The following is a 19,435-nucleotide window of genomic DNA, read 5'->3' as shown; positions in this document are numbered from 1 at the left end:
GGGATGCTCCTTGCCAAGCACCCTTGAGCTCGTCTCCATCACTTGCACCTCCAGCTCTTCAGCCTCCTTCCACCGGCCTTCATAAAAATACACTGTGCCGACAGTGTGCCATACAAACTCTTTCCTCTTGTCATCTACGCCCACCTCATCCAAATACCTCTCATCTGGCGCCGGGACATTTGTGACTAGTTCTCTTCGAAACGCTGGTCTTGCATGATCCCTAGACAACTGAACACACCCTGCCAAAACAGTCATTAGATACCACTTTTCCCACGGCTGCTCCTCTTCGTACTTCTTTGCTCGCCATTTGACTAGACTATGCATTCTCACACCCTGCCAAGTTCCTGGAGTTCGCTGCAGCAAGCTGTATTGAACAAGCACGTCGCAGCCCTGCCGGTAATGGAAGTCGACCCACCCCTTCTCGTCCAACTCCAGGATCTTGGCGAGCCAGTTTGGTAGTTCTGCAGTCCCGCCGTACATTTTTTGGGCTACAGTAGACAAGCTTAAGCTCGCCAGACGGAGCAGCTCGTCCTGCACCACACCACTGCGAAATCGCGCCAAGAAGGCAAGCAACAAGTCTGGTCGCAAATCCGCATGATTCTGCTCAATCCTTTTAAGCGTTGTGCTCCAGACTGTCCACACCGTCTTCTCGCTTGCTGAGGAATCGCAGAACCTAGTGTCCTTTAGCAGATAGTCATGCTGTTTGTCGTAATCCACAAGATACTGCCGCAAGGCTCGTATCGGGTCTTTTTTACTTCTGCCAATATATGCTCCAGCGAGGTCAACAGCAAGAGGCAAGTATCCAAGCTTCTCTGCAATCTTGTTGCAATCTACTAGGATATCTTCTGCGGCGATGCTGACTTCTAGTTTGAGGTGTCTGAGAAGAAGCGTCTTTGCTTCCAGTGACTCCATAGTACCCACTTCTACTTCTCTGTAGTCTTTCATACGATTCAACAGATTACTGTCTTGGCTGGTGATGATAATGCTCCCATAATTGCCTTTTGGAATGACACTTTGGACCTCCATTTTGTGATCATCAGCATTGTCAAAAACTACTAGCCACCGGTCGTCCGTTCTCTTTCGATTGCGAAACCACCTGAGTACCGCCTGTACAGCGAGAGAGTCCGCAAGCTTAGAGGTCTGTATGCTCCCCTGATCCACTGGTAGCCCAAGCTCGCCTGCGCACCGCTTGAAACTTGCTTGCACAGATCCCTGGTCTGTAGAGTCAATCCAAAGAATAGGATTGTACTCGTCCTTATAGTCTTCGATGTACTGCCGTGCTAGCTGGGTCTTTCCAGTACCACCAAGTCCATGGATGATAAGCACACGAGGAACACCAGCTTCCTGGTCGTGCACACGTAGCTCGTCTTCGATTTTAGTCGAAAGTAGATCCCGCTTGACATAGCTCTCGACCGTAGCGATAGGAACAGAGTACAGCTGGTGCTGCTTCTGGGAGGCAATGGGTGTGATAATGTTAAGAAGCTTGCCAAGAATCCTCTTGTAGTTTCCGTCTCTTGATGTATACTTGTTCAGGCCGTAGTGGTCGACAGAGAGGCCAATGTTCTCAACGCGGCTGTACGTCGCTGACTGCTCCCGAACGCACTGCGTGTATATCAGTATCTGCCTCTCTAGCTGCCGGTAGCTTGCTTACAAATTCATCCCACCGGAAGAACCACACTTTGACAAGTCGCATCTTGCGCTGCTCAAAAAAATTGACCACTTGAAGCTTCTCGCTCCTTGCACTTTCGAACTCTTCATGCAATTCGAGAAGAGGAAGCGCGTCATACTCTACTTCTTGCAGAAGCGATGGGTTTGATCCGAGCGGCCCCAGCGCTCGTGCGGCGAGGCTGCCCCACGTGCTGAAGCTCGATCCTCGGTGGGGCGTGCCTAAGAAAACAACGCCTCTCGTGTGTTCGGCGACGTGATTGAAGGCTTGGTCCTGGTAAGCTAGGATAAGTGCCTGCTGCAGTCAGTCGTTGTTGTACATGTGCTGACAAGCGCCGCGCAAGAGTCGAATGAGATGTTCTTTGCGCAGCCAAAATTCGCCATACCCGTTTGATAACAAGGCCCCCATAGCTGTGGCCGACAAAGATAAGACTGCGCGTCCGCTCCTAGGAGGCATAGGCATTAGCAATCTACTCTGACGGAATGCAGTACACACACTAACCTCCTCTGTGCCCCGGATCAGCGAGCACATGCCGTCAAGCAGGCTTTTTCCGAGCCTCCACAGGCGCGTCTGCACAGCATCCCTCTTCCAGTACGAGTCGTAGTTGTAGAAGAAGATTCGAATGTCCTCGTGAAACACCTTGGGAATGTCTTGCGTGAGGAAGTCATTGACCCAATTGGACTCCCTCCGTCCCCATGTCGTGTCGGGGTTTGAGCCGAGGCCGTGCACAAAGACGATGCTGGAGGTCAGTTAGTATGCCTACAACGTTGCTGGGCTACCAGACTTGCTCGATCCCGTGAGCGCGTGCGGGTTTGTCGGGCAGGCTGAACGTGTCAGCTCTGACGAAGCCAGACGCGCTCTGAGGTGCCTCTCCCGCTCGCAGTCGCGACGGGATCCCCTTTGTACATCGGTCGTAGAGCACGGCTAATACTGATGCGACGCCGATGCACAGGCACAGCGTGGTCGTCGTTGCGTCCATTGTCCTGTCTAGCGCCTGTGCGGCTTAGTCGGGGCGGGGAAGCGGGTCTGGTGGGGACGCTTGTTGAATATGCGATCTTGAGGCTCAACGAGAAGTTAGTCAAGTCGCAGAGATGTAGAGCAGGTAGCGGAATAAAGAGAGAATAGCATACGGCGCGTACAGTGATGAAGCGACATGTCATCTAGGCGCGAGGCTGAGGCCAGCTGCGGCTGAGTGTCGCTGACGCTGTGGCGGCTGTCGCTGAAAACCTGCTCAGAAACTCACCCGTTCTTCGTCCTCATCTCTTGTTCTCAACGCCTATACACACATCTATCATTAAAGCTTTCAAATGTTGAAATCATACATGGCTAGTCAACGTCCTCTCTCGTTGCCCTTCCCTAGGCCAAGTGCACTCGCAAAGCAGCGCTTATCCTCTGCAGCAAGCTCCGACGAGGGAACGTCAAAGAGACTGGCACCTTCTCCACCGCACGATGACTCGAATACGTCCATCGACCACATACCCGGCGAACCCGGCATAGCCCTCACAGAGGCCTACGTATACGACTTTCTGAGCTCACAGCTTGACACGACTCTTCTCGACGAGCTTTACGACCACCTTTGGCTTGTTGCCCGAAAGTCTGGCAAAAGTGTCGAGCCGCTGAACAAACAAAGAGTGAAGACAAGAGAGATCGTTGCAGCGGAGGATATCCGCCTGCATCTAGTATGGCGCCGCAACAAAATCTATATCAAGCCTATGCCACTATGTCTGCTCAACTTTGACTTCTGGACGACCTATCTTCCATTACCGGCTGAGGAGATTATTCCTCACGAGGGTAGCTCTGTGTCGCAAAAACGCTCTTCCCAGCCAACATATGACCGAAAGGTTGCACTAGGTTTCATGCGATCGTACGCCTTGCTTGTGCGTCATCACGTAGACTTCGTCCTCGCGTGCGAATCCCATCTCTTTCCAACTGACTTTAAGTGGGACGAGTGGTCTAAGTTCATCGCTTATTTTCGACATATTGAGGACGAGGAGGTCGCGAATCGATATCACTACGGCCAGCTTCGTCTTTCGAGATTGGATTGGGCGGTTCGCCTATTCCGTCCTTCGTCTGCTACAACGTTATGGTTCTATGAGCTTCCATTTTGGTCAACAGGCATGTATGTTGAGCGAGCGATAGCGCCATTTATATTTGGCTTTGCTAGCTTGTCCTTAGTTTTATCAGCTATGCAAGTCTTAGTCTCAGTTCCTGAAGAAGGGTTAGCCTTTCGCGGCATAGGTGCTTCTTCACTTGCAGCAATGAGACGGGCATTCTGGATATTCTCAGTCATAATGTTGCTACTTTTAGGTTTAGTCTGGATACTATTGTTTGTCATCCCCGCAGGTGTACTTGTCTGGCAGTTGTCGTGGGGCTTTAAGCATCGAGGGAAAACTAACGTTAATGTGAATCGTGGTAATCAAGCATAGTTGTAATATATAATCGTCTACCGATGGCAGTTCTCAACACACGTGATATAGGCAGAGAGTCAGCGCTTTGGGCCAGGTCGCAAGCAAGCACGCTCGAGTCACGCTTCGAACAATCGTTTGCGTTCAGCTAGCTCAGCGTGAGTCATGTATGAAAGCTAGTGCGGTAACAATAAATTACCATATAGCTAAGCCGTTTTAAGCCGCGTGCTCAAATCGTCTTGATTTGTCCATTCTACCAGGCGGACTTGGAATCAGAACAGAAGCGCGCCAGCCTATTGAAAGAAGGCACAAATCTCGGGATAGGGTAATTATATGTTAATCTACAAGCTGATGGATTTCTATAACGATGCAACAACGTCCAATGCATCTACTGTCGACCAAAGTGAAGCGGTTATGCGACGCTCTGAGCAAGTCGTCGTATTGCACCGTAAGCTTAGAGTATTCTTATGAAATTATTAGGCAGAACTGGATTTTATGGCAAGCAGTTGCTATTCCGAGAATACCTACTCCCAAGTCTAAACGTAGATTTTGTTGTGTGGCGCAGTGGCTGTGGCGTCTCGCTACGCAGGGTGTCTCGCTACGCAGGGAGGGACGTTACCTGCGTTATCCATTCACCTGCATCATCTATTCACCTGACCAAACCCAAAAGCCGCCCACGAGCTTTCCAGACCACGCAAATACACACAGACTTGCAAATACACGCAGACTTGCAAATACACGGTCTTGCAGACACAGTCCTGCAGACACACAGTCCTGCAGATACACAGTCTTGCAGATACACAGTCTTGCAGATACACAGTCTTGCAGACACGCAAACACAACCACAAAATAGACAACCACAAAACATACAACCACAAAACATACAACCACAAAACACACAACCACAAAATACACAACCACAAAATACACAACCACAAAACACCCCAAACAAACACCCCAAACCCCAACATGGCCAAAACAGCAAAGCTCAAGAAAAAGCGTCCGTCTCCCACCCACCCGCACACAAACAACGCACCTGACACGCCCCAGAAGCCGCCCCGCACTCGCGCGCCGCGCGCCGCGCCGCCTCGCCCAGCATCCCCCTCGCCTCCGCCCCGCGCACGCGCTCGACCTCGCCCCAGCCCTCCACCGCAAAACCCCACATCCTGTCCGCGCAGAGCAGCCGCGTGTCGAAGCGCAAGAGTACCAAGACGACGCGCGCCCAGAGAGTGCGGGCCGAGAAGGCCATGGAGCGCGCGGCTGACGACATGGACAAGTGGGAGAAGAAAAAGGCCAAGAGCCTGGACAAGGCGAGGGGCATCAAGGACAGGGCCAAGGTGTGGGAGGAGGTTAACGGGGAGTCTGGGAGGGCTGTTAGGGGGAAGGCGAAGGGGGGGGAGGAGGAGGGGCTGGATGGGCTGGAGGGGCTGGAGGGGAGGGGGAAGAGCGTGTGGGTCGATGTTGATGAGGGCGAGGGCGAGGGCGAGGGTGCGGGGGTGGATGGAGTGGACGAGGTGCCTGTTGTGGAGGATGAGATGCTGTGAGGCTTGGGAGAGAGGACGGAGGACGGAGAGGACACTGGGAGTATGCAACAGAGACCCGGACAGGAATAGAGACCCGGACAGGAATAGAGACCCGGACAAGAATAGATACCCGTCCCTTGTGGCCGCAATGAGACACCAGCTTGTACGCCCAGTCGCAGCAGAGTCACCGCTCGCCACCAACTCAACCGGAACCAACTTTGCAGATGTGAATTGAAGTAGAAAGGGTGCCGCTCCCGGCGCCCTCTATCGTCACTCCCGGCGCCCTCTATCGTCACTCCCGGCGCCCTCCATCGTCACTCCCGGCGCCCTCCATCGTCACTCCCGGCGCCCTCTATCGCCACTCCTTTCAACCCGCAGCACGTCCGCATCCTAGCGGGAGACTACTCCTGCTTGCTGCGCATCGACGCGCTCTTGACTAGCGTCTCTGCAGACGAGTTATCGCCAGCGTTCGTGCTGACAACGTGGAAGGAGAAATCCAGCTCGCCGACCAGCTTCCTGACCGCCCTGACAAAGTTAGCGTTCTGCATCCAAAATAAACCGAAAAATAAACAGAGAAAAAAAATAAACAGAAAAAAAACCAGAAAAAAAACCAGAAAAAAAACAGAAAAAAAACAGAAAATAAACAGAAAATAAACAGAAAGATAAACAGAAAGATAAACAGAAAGATAAACAGAAAAATAAACAGAAAAAAAAAATCACGTGCAACTTACTTCAACAACCGCTCAATGTCCATCGATATGCACCGCGTGCTGATGGCCATGACGGCAAACGCCGCATACCCTGGCTCGGCAATGTGCCGCAGCGACAAAATGTCCGCGTCCACCGCCTCCAGGCGCCGGCTCAGCTGGTAGCCCTGCGGCGCCTTGAGGTACGGCGGCAGCGGCTGGCCCGTCGTGATGCTGCTGCTCAGCAGGCTCAGCAGCGTCGTGATCTCGTGGCTCGTGACGTTGGCGTCCTGCATGATGCGGCGAAAGTCCGTGAGCCACTGCGGGCTTGTCTGCGCCGCGTCGTCCGCGCTGGGCACCGGCTGCGTCGCCGCGAACGCCTGGCTCGCGTACCCCAGCAGCGCCGTGTAGTTGACGATGCTGTTGAGGTAGCCGATGATCTTTGCGTAGTCGTCTGCGGGGAACTTGCCGCCCAGCGGGAACTCGAACCGCACGAACCCAGAGTGCATCTTCAGCGCCTGCAGCGCGAGCATCTGCTTGGAGAAGACCTTGTTGCGCGCCTTGTTCAGCATGAACCCGGGCGACGACCTGTCGTTCTCCTCGTCCCCCGCGTCCCCCCGGATCCGCGCCATGACCTGCTCGTGCATGATCGAGTACAGGTTGGCCGAGAGGTACAGCGCGCCGCCCAGCTTCTGCCGCAGCGCGCTGTGCTCCGTGATCGGGTACGGGAACACGGTCCAGAAGAAGGCCACGCCCAAGCCACCGACCACCGTCGCGAGCCGGTACGGGCCGAGCTGGTAGATGGGGTAGGCGGGCTGGCCCGTGGTGGTTGCCGCCTTGACGCCGAGCTTGCGGACCTGCAGTTCGTAGCCGACGATCATGGTGGCGCTGACGACGCTGATCATGCCGACGACGACGAGATCCATGCGCTTGAGCGGAATGTAGAAGCCGATTGCGACGAAGAGCCACAGCATCGGGAGCACCCCGCCCGTCTTCTGGTCGGGAATGTACCAGATCATCCACGCGAAGAGCATGGCGACAAACGTGCCGCCGATGCGGAGCACAAACGTGAAGATGGACTGCCCTGCCGTGGGCGTCATGGACATGGCCACCATGATCATGGCCCAGATGAGACGCTGCTCGGTGAAGAACGTCTGCGTGTCGTGCAGGAACGCGATGATGCCAATGGACATGGTCGCGCACGCAGCCCGGAAGCCAAACGCCGATTCAGGTGAGCGCAGGAAGCTGGCGCATCCGCGGATCACGTTACCGAACCTCTCCCAGCCGTTCCTGGGTGGCAGGTGCTCGGGATCCTTCTGGCTGCTGTATGCCTCGCCCATGTACACGGTGGTGTTGTTCCTGTCGAACCCGGCGATTGTCGTCTCGTCATCGTGGGTTGAGTCCTGCGCCGCAAAGATGCTCTTGGCCCACTTCTTCAGACGCCGTCCTCCGGGGTTGATAATCTTCCTCTTTGCTGTCGCCTGGTCGTGCCCATCGGCAAACTTGACCAACTCGAGAATCGCGCGGCTGGTCGAGTTGAGTAGGAACATGGCATACAGCACCAGGTACAGCTGACGCTGATCACCCTTCCTTGTTGTAATACTGGGAAGCCGCTTCAGTGTTTCGTCGTCCATCTGGCCAGGGCGCGAGAAGTAGTCGGCGCTGAGCTTGATACCCTTGCTCTCGACCCAATGCCGCAACATGGGCTCCTTTGCGCTGTAGAATACATCTGCTTGCTTCTCCATGTGCTCGGCAAAGTTCTCGTCGCCAGGCTTCACAACACCGCCCTTGGCCTCCGTATCGTCCTGGTTCTGGCCCTTCTTCTTCTTGGGCGGCTTGACAAACTGCATCCTGAGCATGACGTGCGTGAGGCCTTCGTCCATGACCTGCATGATGTGGTCAAACGGCTCATGCACAAACGAAAACAGCTCGTTCCATTCCGCAACTGCTTTTTCGCGCAGCTCGTGGTCGTGTTCGGACACATCTTCGCCGTCCCAGTGGTTGCTCTCTGCCGCTCGCTCGAACAGGTCCATGATTGAGCCCAAACCAAGCACAGGCATCAGGATAGCCCTCAGGTGCTTGAACATGGCCTCGAAGTCGTCTGGCGTGAGTTTACCGTACGCAACTTCCCTCTTGGCAAACGTAAGATCGGCAGTGAGCTTCCCGTGCAGCTCCTGAAGACCTGCAATGGCCTTTCTGACAGCCGCAATCTCGGGCTTCGTCTTCGGCTTCCTCTCCGTGTCTGCATCTTCGCCGTCCTCGGCTTCAGGAACATATGTCGATCCGAACATGTCCGACCCTTCCAGGCTGTGGATGTAGCCCTTGTGCGCCGCAATGGCTGCCTTGAGAAGCCCAACATACCCGGTCATCTCCTTCACGACGACCTTTCGGCAAGTGACAGGTATGATGAATAGACTGACGCCAGTAGCGATGCCAAATCCAGTAAGAAATGCTTCCAACAGCCGCCGGATGAAACTCTCACACTGTGCAGATGTCATGAGCCGAATGCCAGACGTTGCAGCGACATTGACCTGGATGCAGTAGATGATAGCCGGGAACGCCAGTTGCGGGAACTTAGCCTTCATGGCGCTGACAATGTAAATCTGGAAGAACAACCAGACACCCAGAACCGCCGATTGCGACGAGTTGTACCGCGATACAGGTGCGCCGGGGACCGTCGTGTGCTCTCGTGCCTTGACCGCAGACCACACCATCAACAAGGCGAGAGCCGAACCGAAGCAAGTAGCGATCACGTTCAAGGTCATCGTCTGAATGAACTTGGCTCTCGGCATGATGCAGAATCCTAGAATCGAGATGATGGCCGTGAGATACCCAAGCGTCGTGAACGTTGCCGCGACCTTGTCTGCTTGATACATGGCGAGCGCGATCGTCGGTGGCAGCGCTGCCTTGCCCATCATCATGAGCGTCGGAGCGTCCAGCCCCAGCTTGTCCCATGTCTTCCTGAACTTCCCAGGCTCTTTCTTCTTCATTTCCTCTTCTTCCGTGTCGTCTCCTGATGTGGTGTTTTGTTGATACCCGTTAGCCTCTTCGCGGACCGCATCCGGTTTCACCGTTCCGCTGGCATCCGATACCGCATCTTCCTCAGTCGACAGATGGGCATCCTGCGCGTGTCTTGCCATGGCAAATCTAGGTGAATTGTTTGCCTTTGGTCAGTCGACACGCTGGTTTGCACGCGAAGGATGTGAAGGCGCTGAAGGCGTTGCATGAAGGCGTTTAATTGATCAAAGTCAACAAGCGTGGATTCAAAAGCACCGATGCTCCGCTGTCTCATCAACGGTCGACCCTGGCGCTTTCGCAGCGGACGATCGACGGTCGATCGAAGTCATCTCACTGGTGGAGCACTCAGCACAGGCATTGATTTTTCGCTTGCCGCCTGCCAGCTGCGGACGTCGGCTGTGCAGATGCTGGCCGAATATCAGCGCGCATCCCGCAGTTGGTGATGACGTCGCGCCTCGCCAGCTGCCATATCCATGGCCGTTCGCTTTTCGGCCTTGAAAGCGATGAAAGAAGACATGAGAAGTTATCAACAACGAGGATGTCATTGCAGATCCTTGCTGCGTGCGTCAGGTTCATCCTCCGACCTGCTTTCGCACCGTCCGACCCCTTTCCGTATTCATGATTAAACAGTGGAGTGTCGTGAAGACAGCGCATGGTCGCCAAGCGCTTTGGGGAGACTGACCTCCCCCCCTCCCCCCCTCGAAGATCTTCTTAGATGCGTTCATGCCCATGCGAAGCACTCTGGTTGTACGCAGCAGTATCCACAAACCGGACAGCCGTATCCATCATCACCATCCGGTGGTCCAGCGTTTGGCTCGCGCGCCTCGTCAAATGAAACGCACCCATCTTGGTTCGTATCCTCATCGAAGTACTCGTCGTCTTCCATCCAGAAATTGATGCCGCGCAAATTGTGGCCCGTGCCAAACACGAGGATGCCAGGGGCGCGGAGCCATCTACAGACAGGATATCGTGGGGCTTTGAATTGCCACCTGTGAACACAGGAGCCAGACATGTCTTGTGAGACAAGTGGAGTATTCTGGGATAAGGATAGGTGTCTAGGAGCGACTAAAGGTGAAAGCTGTCGTGGATAATTGCGAGAATGTCTGGCCGCCAGCTCGTCAGATATCTGACGGTATGCCTACGTGGCTGCGCTACTGGTTGGCTATTGGCTGGGGTGGTCGTACGCATTACGAAGTATCAGACAAGGGTTTGCGAGGCAGAGCTAACTGGGATTCGAGCACAATGCTAAAACATGCAAATGCGTACAAGCTCTGCCGGCTTTCACAGTCGTAAAGCTTACGCATCACCTTCAGCGTTCTTCAGACAGTGCCCGCGCTCCTTCCACCAAACATCACGCTCATACATGGGTGTCGCCGTACCACGAGTTCCCATGTCCTGGAGCCGGCTTTCTCTTGCCAGTCTGTAGATCCTTGGGTTTGGAATGCCGCAGCGGACACAAGCATGATCAGTGGAGAGCTGCTTCGCGACAAGATGGCGCTTTCCTGGGTACATTGGGAATTTCTCGAGGACCTTCATAGAGCCAGTGTCCGCGCTCACATGTTCCCGCAGCCAGTGCGCCGATAAGTTTTCTGAAGACAACTTGGGGTAGGTATGTCCTGCCTTGTCGTTGCAGCACTGAGCGCCCGGTTCAGCTCGTATGGTGCCGTGGCGCTCGTCCGGATCGCCGCCAATACCTCCCCGGATACACGGTGTCCTATTAGTATCGCTTGGAACGACATGCTGGATACGTGGTCGCGTGCATGGGCTCACTTGGCTCGATTGCCGAGCTTCACTCGAGGGACCAACGCCCCACGACCAGTCGTCGAATAGTCTGGCAGCATCTTGCCGCGTAGGGCCATTGCTCGGCTGGAAAAGGTCGAACCAACACTGCCAGCTTTCGAGATTCGCTTCTCCATTGACGTCGAACGCCGCCCAAGCGGCCACTGGAATCTCGTCACCCATGTCGGACACAGAATCGGGGTCCGGAAGGCCGATCTTGATCACCTCGTCGTGAGCGTGATCTGGGACTTGAATGCCGAAGCATTCTCTCAGATGGAGAACCTCCAGGGTCTGGAACACCGGGTCGTCTTCATTTTCTCTGTTGTAGCGGTGCGCGAGACCTTCATGGATCTGGGGCAGTGTGGATCCTCGGGGGAACTGGTAGGACCGAAGAGGCAAACTCTTGAGCAGAATGAGGGCGGTGCTGGGGAAGAAGTAGAAAGTGTTTGCTTGGCTGTCAGTGGTAGGTTCCTTGTGTACCCATGGCGTCACATGCGCTGCTAGAATGATAGTCCAGGATGTGTGCAAGTCTATGTCGTCACTCTAGGATGTTTAGCTAGATCTAGAATTAGTTATATCACTATTAGTAGAGTCATTATTAATTAAGCTAGCTAGAGGCACTGCGCCGCGGTCAGTATTGTTCGTATACAAATCAGCCAAGCATTGAGGTCTAGTACCTCAGCAAACGCAGCTGCTTTCTCTAAGTGCACTTCCTTTAGTGTGTCCTCTAGCGTGGATATCGCGCCTATATGCCACTCTACATCTTTAATTAGGCTTGTGTTAGTATCCTGCAGCTCCTGCATCTGGTGTTCGAGGTAGCTGTTGCGTATCTGCAGCAAATCTGCAAGCCTCATCCAAGCTTCGATGTCATGAAACGGTGCAAGATCACCACAAGATTCGGCTTACTGCTTGACCTGCTCGCTGCGAGGCTTCTGCAGTGCTTGTCGGGGCAGTTCTTAGAATCGAAAGCACCGCCCCTCAAAGACGGTCTCACGCTGATGACAGCAAGAGACTGAAGCGTGCCGAAACAACGTCCATAATGATATACAGAGACTCATGGTAAACACGGGACTGAGAGTTCATCATAGCTCGCACTTGTTCGATTTTGTCCACGATATCGTTGATCAGCGGTATCGCGTCGTTTTCTTCTGATTCCACGAGTCCTGTGTAGATGATATGTTGCGGCATCAAGTGCAAATGTAAAACGAGTGTGTTCTGTTGTTCTGTGCTGTTGTTCTGCTTGTGTCTAGCCTGTCGAAGGCTGGCTGCGGGGTCTGTCTTGTATGACGTGTTTGTGATGCAGTTGAGAAAAGAGGTGCTCAACAACGTGAGGAAGCAGCACCAGACCACCGCCAACAACACGTGACCTGCTTCTCCTCACAACCGTTACATGATGGCACCTACCATGGCTGCAGATGCCGTGTGAATCTGGATAATATTATCGGTACGTATTGCGACCGCGTGGAGAAGCAGTGAGGCTATTTAGCTCAATCTTTGAAGACTGAAACACCGAGTGTGCCCTGACTTTTGCTCCAAAGTCTGGGGAGTTAAGACCGCTGCTTTGGTCGTTGAGGAACCTGGCTGCAGTTGAGAACTTGATTGCGAATCCTTCTGCTCGGTAGTCTTTTGTAACCACATGGCTCAGATCACATGATATCCTATTGTAGCAGGCACTGCCCGGTGGGCAAATGCACTTACCTTAGAGCTGAGAGCTCCTGTAGCAGAACATCACACGACACGACAACGAATAGCGATACAATCGTTGATCACAGTCTCCGAACGACACTGCTCACGCAGTTACATCTTTTGACAGTAATCAATATTGGCAATAGCATCAAGCAACTCCTTGAAGGCCGCGGAAAATTGCACCATAGCCCGCGCTGAAAGTGTGGCCGGTACGTAAAGGTAGATATTTAAGCGTAACTTGGACGTGTTCGATGTCGTCTGAATTTGTTCAACAATGATATCGTCGTTTTCTAGCTGCAGGGGAATAAAGTATATAGAGGACTCCAACATGCACAGCGTAGTGCATGCTATGTCGTCCATGGTTCGAAGATTCGTGGGCTACTTTGTTATCTCTTTGCGAAAAGCCTCGATCTGCTTCTGCACTTCCACGAAGGTGATCCATAGAGACATGATTTGTTGCAAAACCTGTTTTCTTTCGCATGTACTGCACCAACAGTATCTTTCATGTTTATATCTGAAGCTATGAGGACGACTGCCATTTTCTCAGTGTCTCGATTGCACTCGTGATCTTCCAAAAGGTAGCACATAGTTTCGAATGCGAGGTGTAACGTGATTTGAACTTGGTGCTTCAATACCTTAGGCGTGGCTTCCCGTACGTCGACCAGTGTGCTGGCTTTAATGTTCTTCCCTAGGTGCTCGATCAGTGGACATTCGTAAGTCCCGTCGCTGCATAAGATCTTGTCCTTCTTGTGGCGATGCATGTCGCGGATAAGACTATGTACCAGGGATCGGATCCTGTCGGCGTTCTGCTTACCTGCACTGAGCCGTTGGACGAGGAGGTTTATGCGTCGACTGATACTCTCGAGGTATAGTTTGTGAAACGGTGTGTGCTCGTCTGCAAATGGTGGTAGTGCCTTCGATTTTGCTGATTGCGGTTTGCAAACCCCTTCTGAGAGCGCATGGTCAAAAAAGCGGGTGCAAGCGACGTTTGTAACACCACTGCCAAATTCTTCATCGGTCTCACGATGCTTCCCCCTTCTAGAGCGGGGCATCTCTTTTTCAGGATGACTGATGTCTTTACCTATCTCGTCCAGGTCCCTACCGACTTCGTCCAGGCTCTGTTCACACTCGTCAAAACGTTCCCCCCATGGTCTCACAAGTACACCAACCTTTCGCGCAATCTCATATCGATGCCATCACTGGTCGAGGAAAGCTCCAGGCTCGTGATAGTCGCAGTCGAAGTCGTACCAAGCAGGTTTGACGAACGTGATGATGTCTCTGACTCTCTCTCGCTTCTGGCAGACCTCGGGATCTGCGAGCCGATCTGACTCTTTGGCCTGGGCGTACTTCATCTCGTCCGCCATGTTGATTTACCGGAGACGGAGAATAAGATGCCCCTTTTTAAACTCGTGAGGATAGTACGGTAAGTTGCGGCGAAGATCTGGTCTCGAGACGGTGTGATATTGGTGATGCGAGAAAGTGTCACAAATTGATGTGTTGACAAGTAACTCATGGCCGTACTTCGTAGCAGATTATATAGTGGAAGGTGTTCTGCCCAATAACAAGCACTTTCAGTGCACAGAGTGTATGAGAGAACTGCGGCTGGCAGATCGGTGCGTTGAAGTACCCGGTCTTCCTGGTAGCAAACATAGCTGAAGACATGACGCTCCTAAACGCTGGAACATCGTGGTCATCTGCGTTCAGAGGTGACAGCAACAGGCGTCGTACCTAGCACCTTCAAAGGCGCCACTGGAAGACTAAAAGGTTGGAGTCGAAGGAGAGTCATGGAAAGTAAAAGGTCTGACAAGAGACAGAGTGGGAGGTGCGTCAAGTGCAGGGCAGCTGCCGCTATAGACACCACGCTGAACGCCTTCAGTCCGGTCTCACATATCGTAGGGTCATTCGTTTGCACGAATGCATCCATCGCGCCTTGCTTACTTGATCAAGTCTGTGACAGGTGTGATGGTGACGGCGAAGTAATGACATCACCTCGCTAAAGCTTTTGTGAGGTTTCTTAGATACCTTACTTCGAGCTACCGGCTACGCGTCAAACAACTTTGTCCACACCATACGACTCAGAGGATACTCTCAATATCTGAATCCCGCCAAGAAGTATTACCGTCAAAATGCTACGAAAGAACACAGGCTACGGCTCTTCGAGCAATCGCGAGTCCTCTTTCGAAGTTCACTCTCCTCTGCTCACTCATCTCGATCTCCTCCTTGCAGATGTTCAAGCCCGACCTTTCCCTCTGAGCAATACCCTCAAGCATCGTCGCAAATTTTGAGCTTAACAATGCTTGATCCTCCTCGAGTCTGGCAATCGCTTCATGCAACTCGATGAAAGCCCACGACATGCCAATGAGCACGTCTCGCTGCGACAACCACCGCATCGATAAACCAACCATGCTTTGCGAGAAGGCAACTGACTCTGCATTACCCATGCTCACGACCTCCTTCAAATTCGTTGGAACGCGGATGTTTGCTCGGCTGCAGATTTCCAAACCCAGCTCGATGATGCCGAACGACTCGCCGTTGTCGGTGCGGTGCACCTCGTCCATGCCTGCTACACCTTGGCCTTCAACATCGAAACCTGTTTGCGCGCGCAAAACTCGAACAAGCGCAGAGCCGAAAGCGTCTGCTGCACGGACTGGTACAGATGGTAGAGACTCGAGAAGAGTGGGTGAAGTGAACCAAAGAGGCAAAAGGTTGAGCAGTTTCGTCTTGTTCAGCCTGAGCCCGGAATAAGACATAGCGCTGGGAACTTTCGATTCGACTGCGATGTTCAACATGTCCAGACGCGAGAGGGTGGGGTAGTCAACCAGGACATCTAAATCAGTGGAAGCTGCCGCTGCTGGAAGCTTGGGCGACTGCTTCGTGAAGTTGTAGTAGACACTCGGGTCGGACTTGGGTGTCTGTATAGGTGCACCAAGCTCATCGATCCAGGCCTTCACAACCCCAACCTCGTTCTGGGTGAAGCTACCGAACATCTTGCCCTCCCAAGATAGCTCTCTCACGAGCCTACTCTTTTCGCTATCGCCTTTGATGACCCAGGGCTTGCAGTTGCCCAGGTCGACGAGAAACTCTTTCTGCCACTGCTTATCAGCAAAAGCCCTTGGCTCAAGCCAGTCGATCAGAGACCGACAACCAATCTTCAGGCGGCTGTTGCAATGGATCTTGTGTGCTACGAAGGTCTTCGCGGCGAAGATGTCAAGCAGAGTACCTTCCATTTCTGTGCGAGGAAAGGGACTCTCCGGCTCAACCTTCAGCGACGGACTCTCAGGTGTTGTTGGCAGACCCTCCGCAAGGATATATCCAGCTTGGCAACGTCTCCAGGCAATATGGGCAGCTTCGGCGCCCTCCTCCTTCTCTACAAGATCAATGTAGTCGGAAACTGCAGCCATCGCCATCGCCGCATGGCCCGAGTCTGCGTTATCGATCGAGATGTGCAGCTCAAAGTAGTATGGGTTGAGGTAAACTTCGCGGAGCTCTTTGACCGTCTTGAGCAGATGTAAGGGCAGACTCTCATAGGCCATGTTGAAACCTAGAGACTCTGGCATAAAGTCATGCGGGAATAGCGATATAAGCAGCTGAGCCATGGCAGCCTTCCAGCAGCGGGTCTGGTCCAGCTGGTGGCGAGGGTCGATAAAGTCTTCCGAATCCGCGGCAGGGAGTTTGGCATCGATGTCGTCCATCAGTTGTCGGTAGACGTACACATGATTCTTGGCCAGGTCACCATCTCCAAGCTCCTCTGACATCACCTGCCACGCATTCTTGGTAATTTTACGGTACTTGAACGGCGTGGTGATCTTATTGATATGTCCAAGCCAAGCACCATCGACGTACTTGACCGGAGCCGCCTGCTTCAGCCACCATTTAGCTTCCTTCTTGTCGCCAAAAATTTCGCGAGAACCTCCTGCTTTACGGCGAGACAAATACGCTTCCCAACGACTGGTGCAATCTTCATCTTTGGCCTTCAGAAATTGGTCCAAGCGTCTACGAGAGAATGTGTCGACGACCAAAATAGTGCTGCCTGTGCTTTCGCGTGCCTCAATAATTGTGGACGCCAGTAATGAAACAAAAAGCTCGAGACACTCAGGCAGGATCTCCGGATGTTGCTCGAGGTTGTGGAGCTTATAGTAAAGCTGTTTGTACGTCTTCAGCTCAGCTGATTCTTCCAGGGCAGCCAAACTCCGGCTTGGCTCGATGACAGGTTGCTTTTCCTGGGTGGCGACGACTTGCGGACTCTTCTCAGCATTTCTCAACCTCCATCCTTTGAACGACAATCTTCTCAGACTGTCTGGAGCTTCGGGATCTTTACTTCTTGAGCGTCCCTTTGCTAGACGATTCCGGACCTCACTCCATGCAACAAGGGCCAGGAACGCGATAAATATGGCGGTTGTAGTTTGTATAATGTACATTGTAGGTGGATGTGATGTGAGAAGGTGGACGTGGGGCTGCTGAGGCTTCACTGAGGTATCACATCATAGGACATGCCCCGGAGGAGGAGAGAGCGAATCAAGGCGAATCGTCGCACAAATCCAGAATCGGATCACGCTGACGATGGTATTGTCAGATCTGGGGAACGGTACCTGACATGTCAATGTCATGGCCCCTGCAAAAGTAAGCCGACCCAATCAGGAATCATGGGTAACGTAAAATATCCACGCGGGTTGTGCGTGATTCGCGTCTAGGCACTACAGATTCGCAATGGGACTCGAGCGTGAGATCTGTCCCCCTGACGCCACTCATCTCGACGCTCTGAGTAGCTACTTCTACTTGTGCTACTGGTATAACTACCGCGTCCGAGCGCTGTCGTATATGCGATACGACTTTTATGCACTCAACATCACCTGAGAGTTCTCAAAGTGCCGTTTAGGAAGGTGTACTTGGCTACATGTGAAGGATGACAGCTTTTGGTGTTGTTCGCACTGCTGAGAATCACGGGTAACACCACCGCCACGTCACTCTTACCCGTCTACGGCACAACCTTTGCGTTGTGCGCTTTGCACGCGCACCATGCCCGCGGAGCATGAACGTCACAATATTGAGTGCCTAAGTAACGTTTGTTTGTGTACATAACGTCAACTGACACCTGCAACAAGGCTCGAATCCATTGGAAGGGCAGACCAGCGTAAGCAATCGCATGTATTAGAACATACCCCTTATCATGTTCGAGTCGACAGCTGCGTATGAGGCCCTTACCAAACATTTGGCTGCAAAAAAGTACACATTCGTCTGCCCATCGCCAGAAACCACCGGCAGAGTTGTAGAGAAAAGGAAGTCCAGCTCTTCGACGAAGCATGCTCAGAACGCACAGGATTTTTTTGGCTGGAGTCTGCCATGTTCGAGGTACGTGCCATGAGCCATGATCTGCTTCAAGTCCCAGACTTCTTTTTCAAGGAAACAATCGAGCATGTCGGCAACGATTGGAAAGTTTCCATTGGCCGTCGATATCCTTGCTAACGGAACTCAATAGAAATACGCTGAGGTCGATAATACCGGAAGATATCGTCGAAAGCCTGCAAAACGCCTCCCTCATCACGAATAGTGAAGGTGAGGATGAATATCGGTCGACGATTCGCGTCTCGAACTTCTACCTCCCAAACGTTCCCTCGCCAGACGCCGGTGCCGCGCCGCTCTTCTACATCCATTCGTCTTTTCCTGCCTCCTCGGACGCAGTGTTCTTCGGACCTGACACATACCTGTTCACACAGTTCCTGAAGACTGCTCAACGCCACTTGCCCAAACGCTTGAGTAGTGCAATAGATGTCTGCTGTGGATCGGGCGCAGGTGCGATACACCTGGCCAAAACCTTCCCACAAGCCAAAGTCCTCGGTTTGGACCTCAACCCACGGGCACTGAGGCTAGGCGGCGTGAACGCGCACCTCGCGGGTGCTCAAGTTGACTACTACGAGTCGAATTTGTACGCTGCTGTGCCAGACGAAAACAAGAAGGCCGGGATAGACCTCATCGTTAGCAATCCACCGTACATTGCCACAAGCCCAGACGGTAAAGATCTGCCCATGTATGCAGACGGAGGCGCAGAATTCGGACTCGATATTTCGCTAAAAATCGTCGAAGAGGGAATGAGGATACTTTCAAAGAAAGGCGTCATCATTGTGTACACAGGAGTTGCAGTACCGGCCGCAGACCCAGGGCATGACATGTTCCTTGAGAAGCTCCAGGCTGTGGAGGGTGCCCAGTTGGTTGAGTACACAATACTGCATCCCGACATGTGGCCTGAGGAGATTGGACGCGGCGCGTATGCGGGCGTTGGCAGGATACAGGTTGTGGGAGCTGTTCTGACGAGATCCTGAGGCTGAGCAGGAAGGCACGTCACATGTGCGGGGTAGTTAAGCGGGGCTCTTAGTTTGGCGGGCGCCTTCCTGCGTAGTGAGACACCTGGACACGCCTGCATGCTTCCGCCTTCTCCGTCAAAACCTTCGTCCAGCTACAATGCACGTTACTCGTACACCTCATGGTCGATTCACGAGGCTCAGACGAATGCAAAGACCCTTTCGATTGTTATCACACGATCCGACCCCTTTCTTCAGAAGAGTTCCAAGCTGCTGTACACCCATCGAACGTAATCTCTCCGAGCTCACATAATCATCTTGTTTAGATGATCGTACGTAACTGATGTCTTCGCATGCGTTTAATTGGCCTTGCAAA

General features: G+C 53.0%; 7 protein-coding genes across 7 annotated transcripts in view; 3 read left to right on the top strand and 4 right to left on the bottom strand.

Annotated features, from left to right (window-relative positions):
* M421DRAFT_338260 (uncharacterized protein) overlaps positions 1–2,843 on the bottom strand; it is a 4,161-nt gene extending 1,318 nt beyond the window's left edge. The window contains exons 1-6 of the mRNA XM_033589440.1: positions 2,797–2,843; positions 2,455–2,728; positions 2,168–2,405; positions 2,052–2,111; positions 1,652–1,960; positions 1–1,602 (exon numbers count right to left, since the gene is read on the bottom strand). Coding sequence (XP_033443112.1) covers positions 1–1,602; positions 1,652–1,960; positions 2,052–2,111; positions 2,168–2,405; positions 2,455–2,645 — 2,400 coding nt within the window. The 5' untranslated portion in view covers positions 2,646–2,728; positions 2,797–2,843. The remainder of the gene's footprint in view (positions 1,603–1,651; positions 1,961–2,051; positions 2,112–2,167; positions 2,406–2,454; positions 2,729–2,796) is intronic.
* M421DRAFT_426478 (uncharacterized protein) lies at positions 2,770–4,119 on the top strand. Its single transcript, XM_033594403.1, has one exon. The coding sequence runs from the start codon at positions 2,989–2,991 to the stop codon at positions 4,090–4,092; it is 1,104 nt and encodes a 367-aa protein (XP_033443111.1). The 5' UTR covers positions 2,770–2,988; the 3' UTR covers positions 4,093–4,119.
* A 921-nt stretch (positions 4,120–5,040) lies between these two features.
* M421DRAFT_10209 (uncharacterized protein) lies at positions 5,041–5,615 on the top strand (the record flags this gene model as incomplete). Its single annotated transcript, XM_033586724.1, has 2 exons — positions 5,041–5,071; positions 5,122–5,615. 2 exons carry the CDS (start codon positions 5,041–5,043, stop codon positions 5,613–5,615), a joined length of 525 nt encoding a protein of 174 aa, XP_033443110.1.
* Positions 5,616–5,995: 380 nt separating this feature from the next.
* Positions 5,996–9,420, bottom strand: M421DRAFT_77004 (uncharacterized protein; the record flags this gene model as incomplete). The annotated part of the gene is made up of 2 exons (XM_033597281.1): positions 5,996–6,119; positions 6,326–9,420. 2 exons carry the CDS (start codon positions 9,418–9,420, stop codon positions 5,996–5,998), a joined length of 3,219 nt encoding a protein of 1,072 aa, XP_033443109.1.
* A 1,174-nt stretch (positions 9,421–10,594) lies between these two features.
* On the bottom strand, positions 10,595–14,127 carry M421DRAFT_10207 (uncharacterized protein; the record flags this gene model as incomplete). The annotated part of the gene is made up of 2 exons (XM_033586719.1): positions 10,595–11,531; positions 13,964–14,127. The coding sequence occupies 2 exons, from the start codon at positions 14,125–14,127 to the stop codon at positions 10,595–10,597; spliced, it is 1,101 nt and encodes a 366-aa protein (XP_033443108.1).
* Positions 14,128–14,892: 765 nt separating this feature from the next.
* M421DRAFT_10206 (uncharacterized protein) lies at positions 14,893–17,181 on the bottom strand (the record flags this gene model as incomplete). Its single annotated transcript, XM_033586716.1, has 1 exon — positions 14,893–17,181. One exon carries the CDS (start codon positions 17,179–17,181, stop codon positions 14,893–14,895), a length of 2,289 nt encoding a protein of 762 aa, XP_033443107.1.
* A 549-nt stretch (positions 17,182–17,730) lies between these two features.
* Positions 17,731–19,275, top strand: M421DRAFT_426475 (S-adenosyl-L-methionine-dependent methyltransferase). Its single transcript, XM_033594402.1, has 2 exons — positions 17,731–18,112; positions 18,240–19,275. The coding sequence occupies exons 1-2, from the start codon at positions 17,931–17,933 to the stop codon at positions 19,078–19,080; spliced, it is 1,023 nt and encodes a 340-aa protein (XP_033443106.1). The 5' UTR covers positions 17,731–17,930; the 3' UTR covers positions 19,081–19,275.
* Positions 19,276–19,435: the final 160 nt, after the last annotated feature.

The sequence above is a fragment of the Didymella exigua genome (assembly GCF_010094145.1).
Source record: "Didymella exigua CBS 183.55 unplaced genomic scaffold M421scaffold_59, whole genome shotgun sequence".
In the NCBI taxonomy this organism is placed as follows: Eukaryota; Fungi; Ascomycota; class Dothideomycetes; order Pleosporales; family Didymellaceae; genus Didymella; species Didymella exigua.
Note: the sequence above shows the minus strand (reverse complement) of the source record. Positions and strands in the feature narration are given on the sequence as shown.

Coding starts and splice junctions, on each gene's coding strand:
- M421DRAFT_426478 (XM_033594403.1), top strand. CDS start 2,989: ATGGCTAGTCAACGTCCTCTCTCGTTGCCCTTCCCTAGGCCAAGTGCA.
- M421DRAFT_426475 (XM_033594402.1), top strand. CDS start 17,931: ATGTTCGAGTCGACAGCTGCGTATGAGGCCCTTACCAAACATTTGGCT. Junction 18,113..18,239: donor TGGAGTCTGCCATGTTCGAG/GTACGTGCCATG, acceptor GGAACTCAATAG/AAATACGCTGAGGTCGATAA.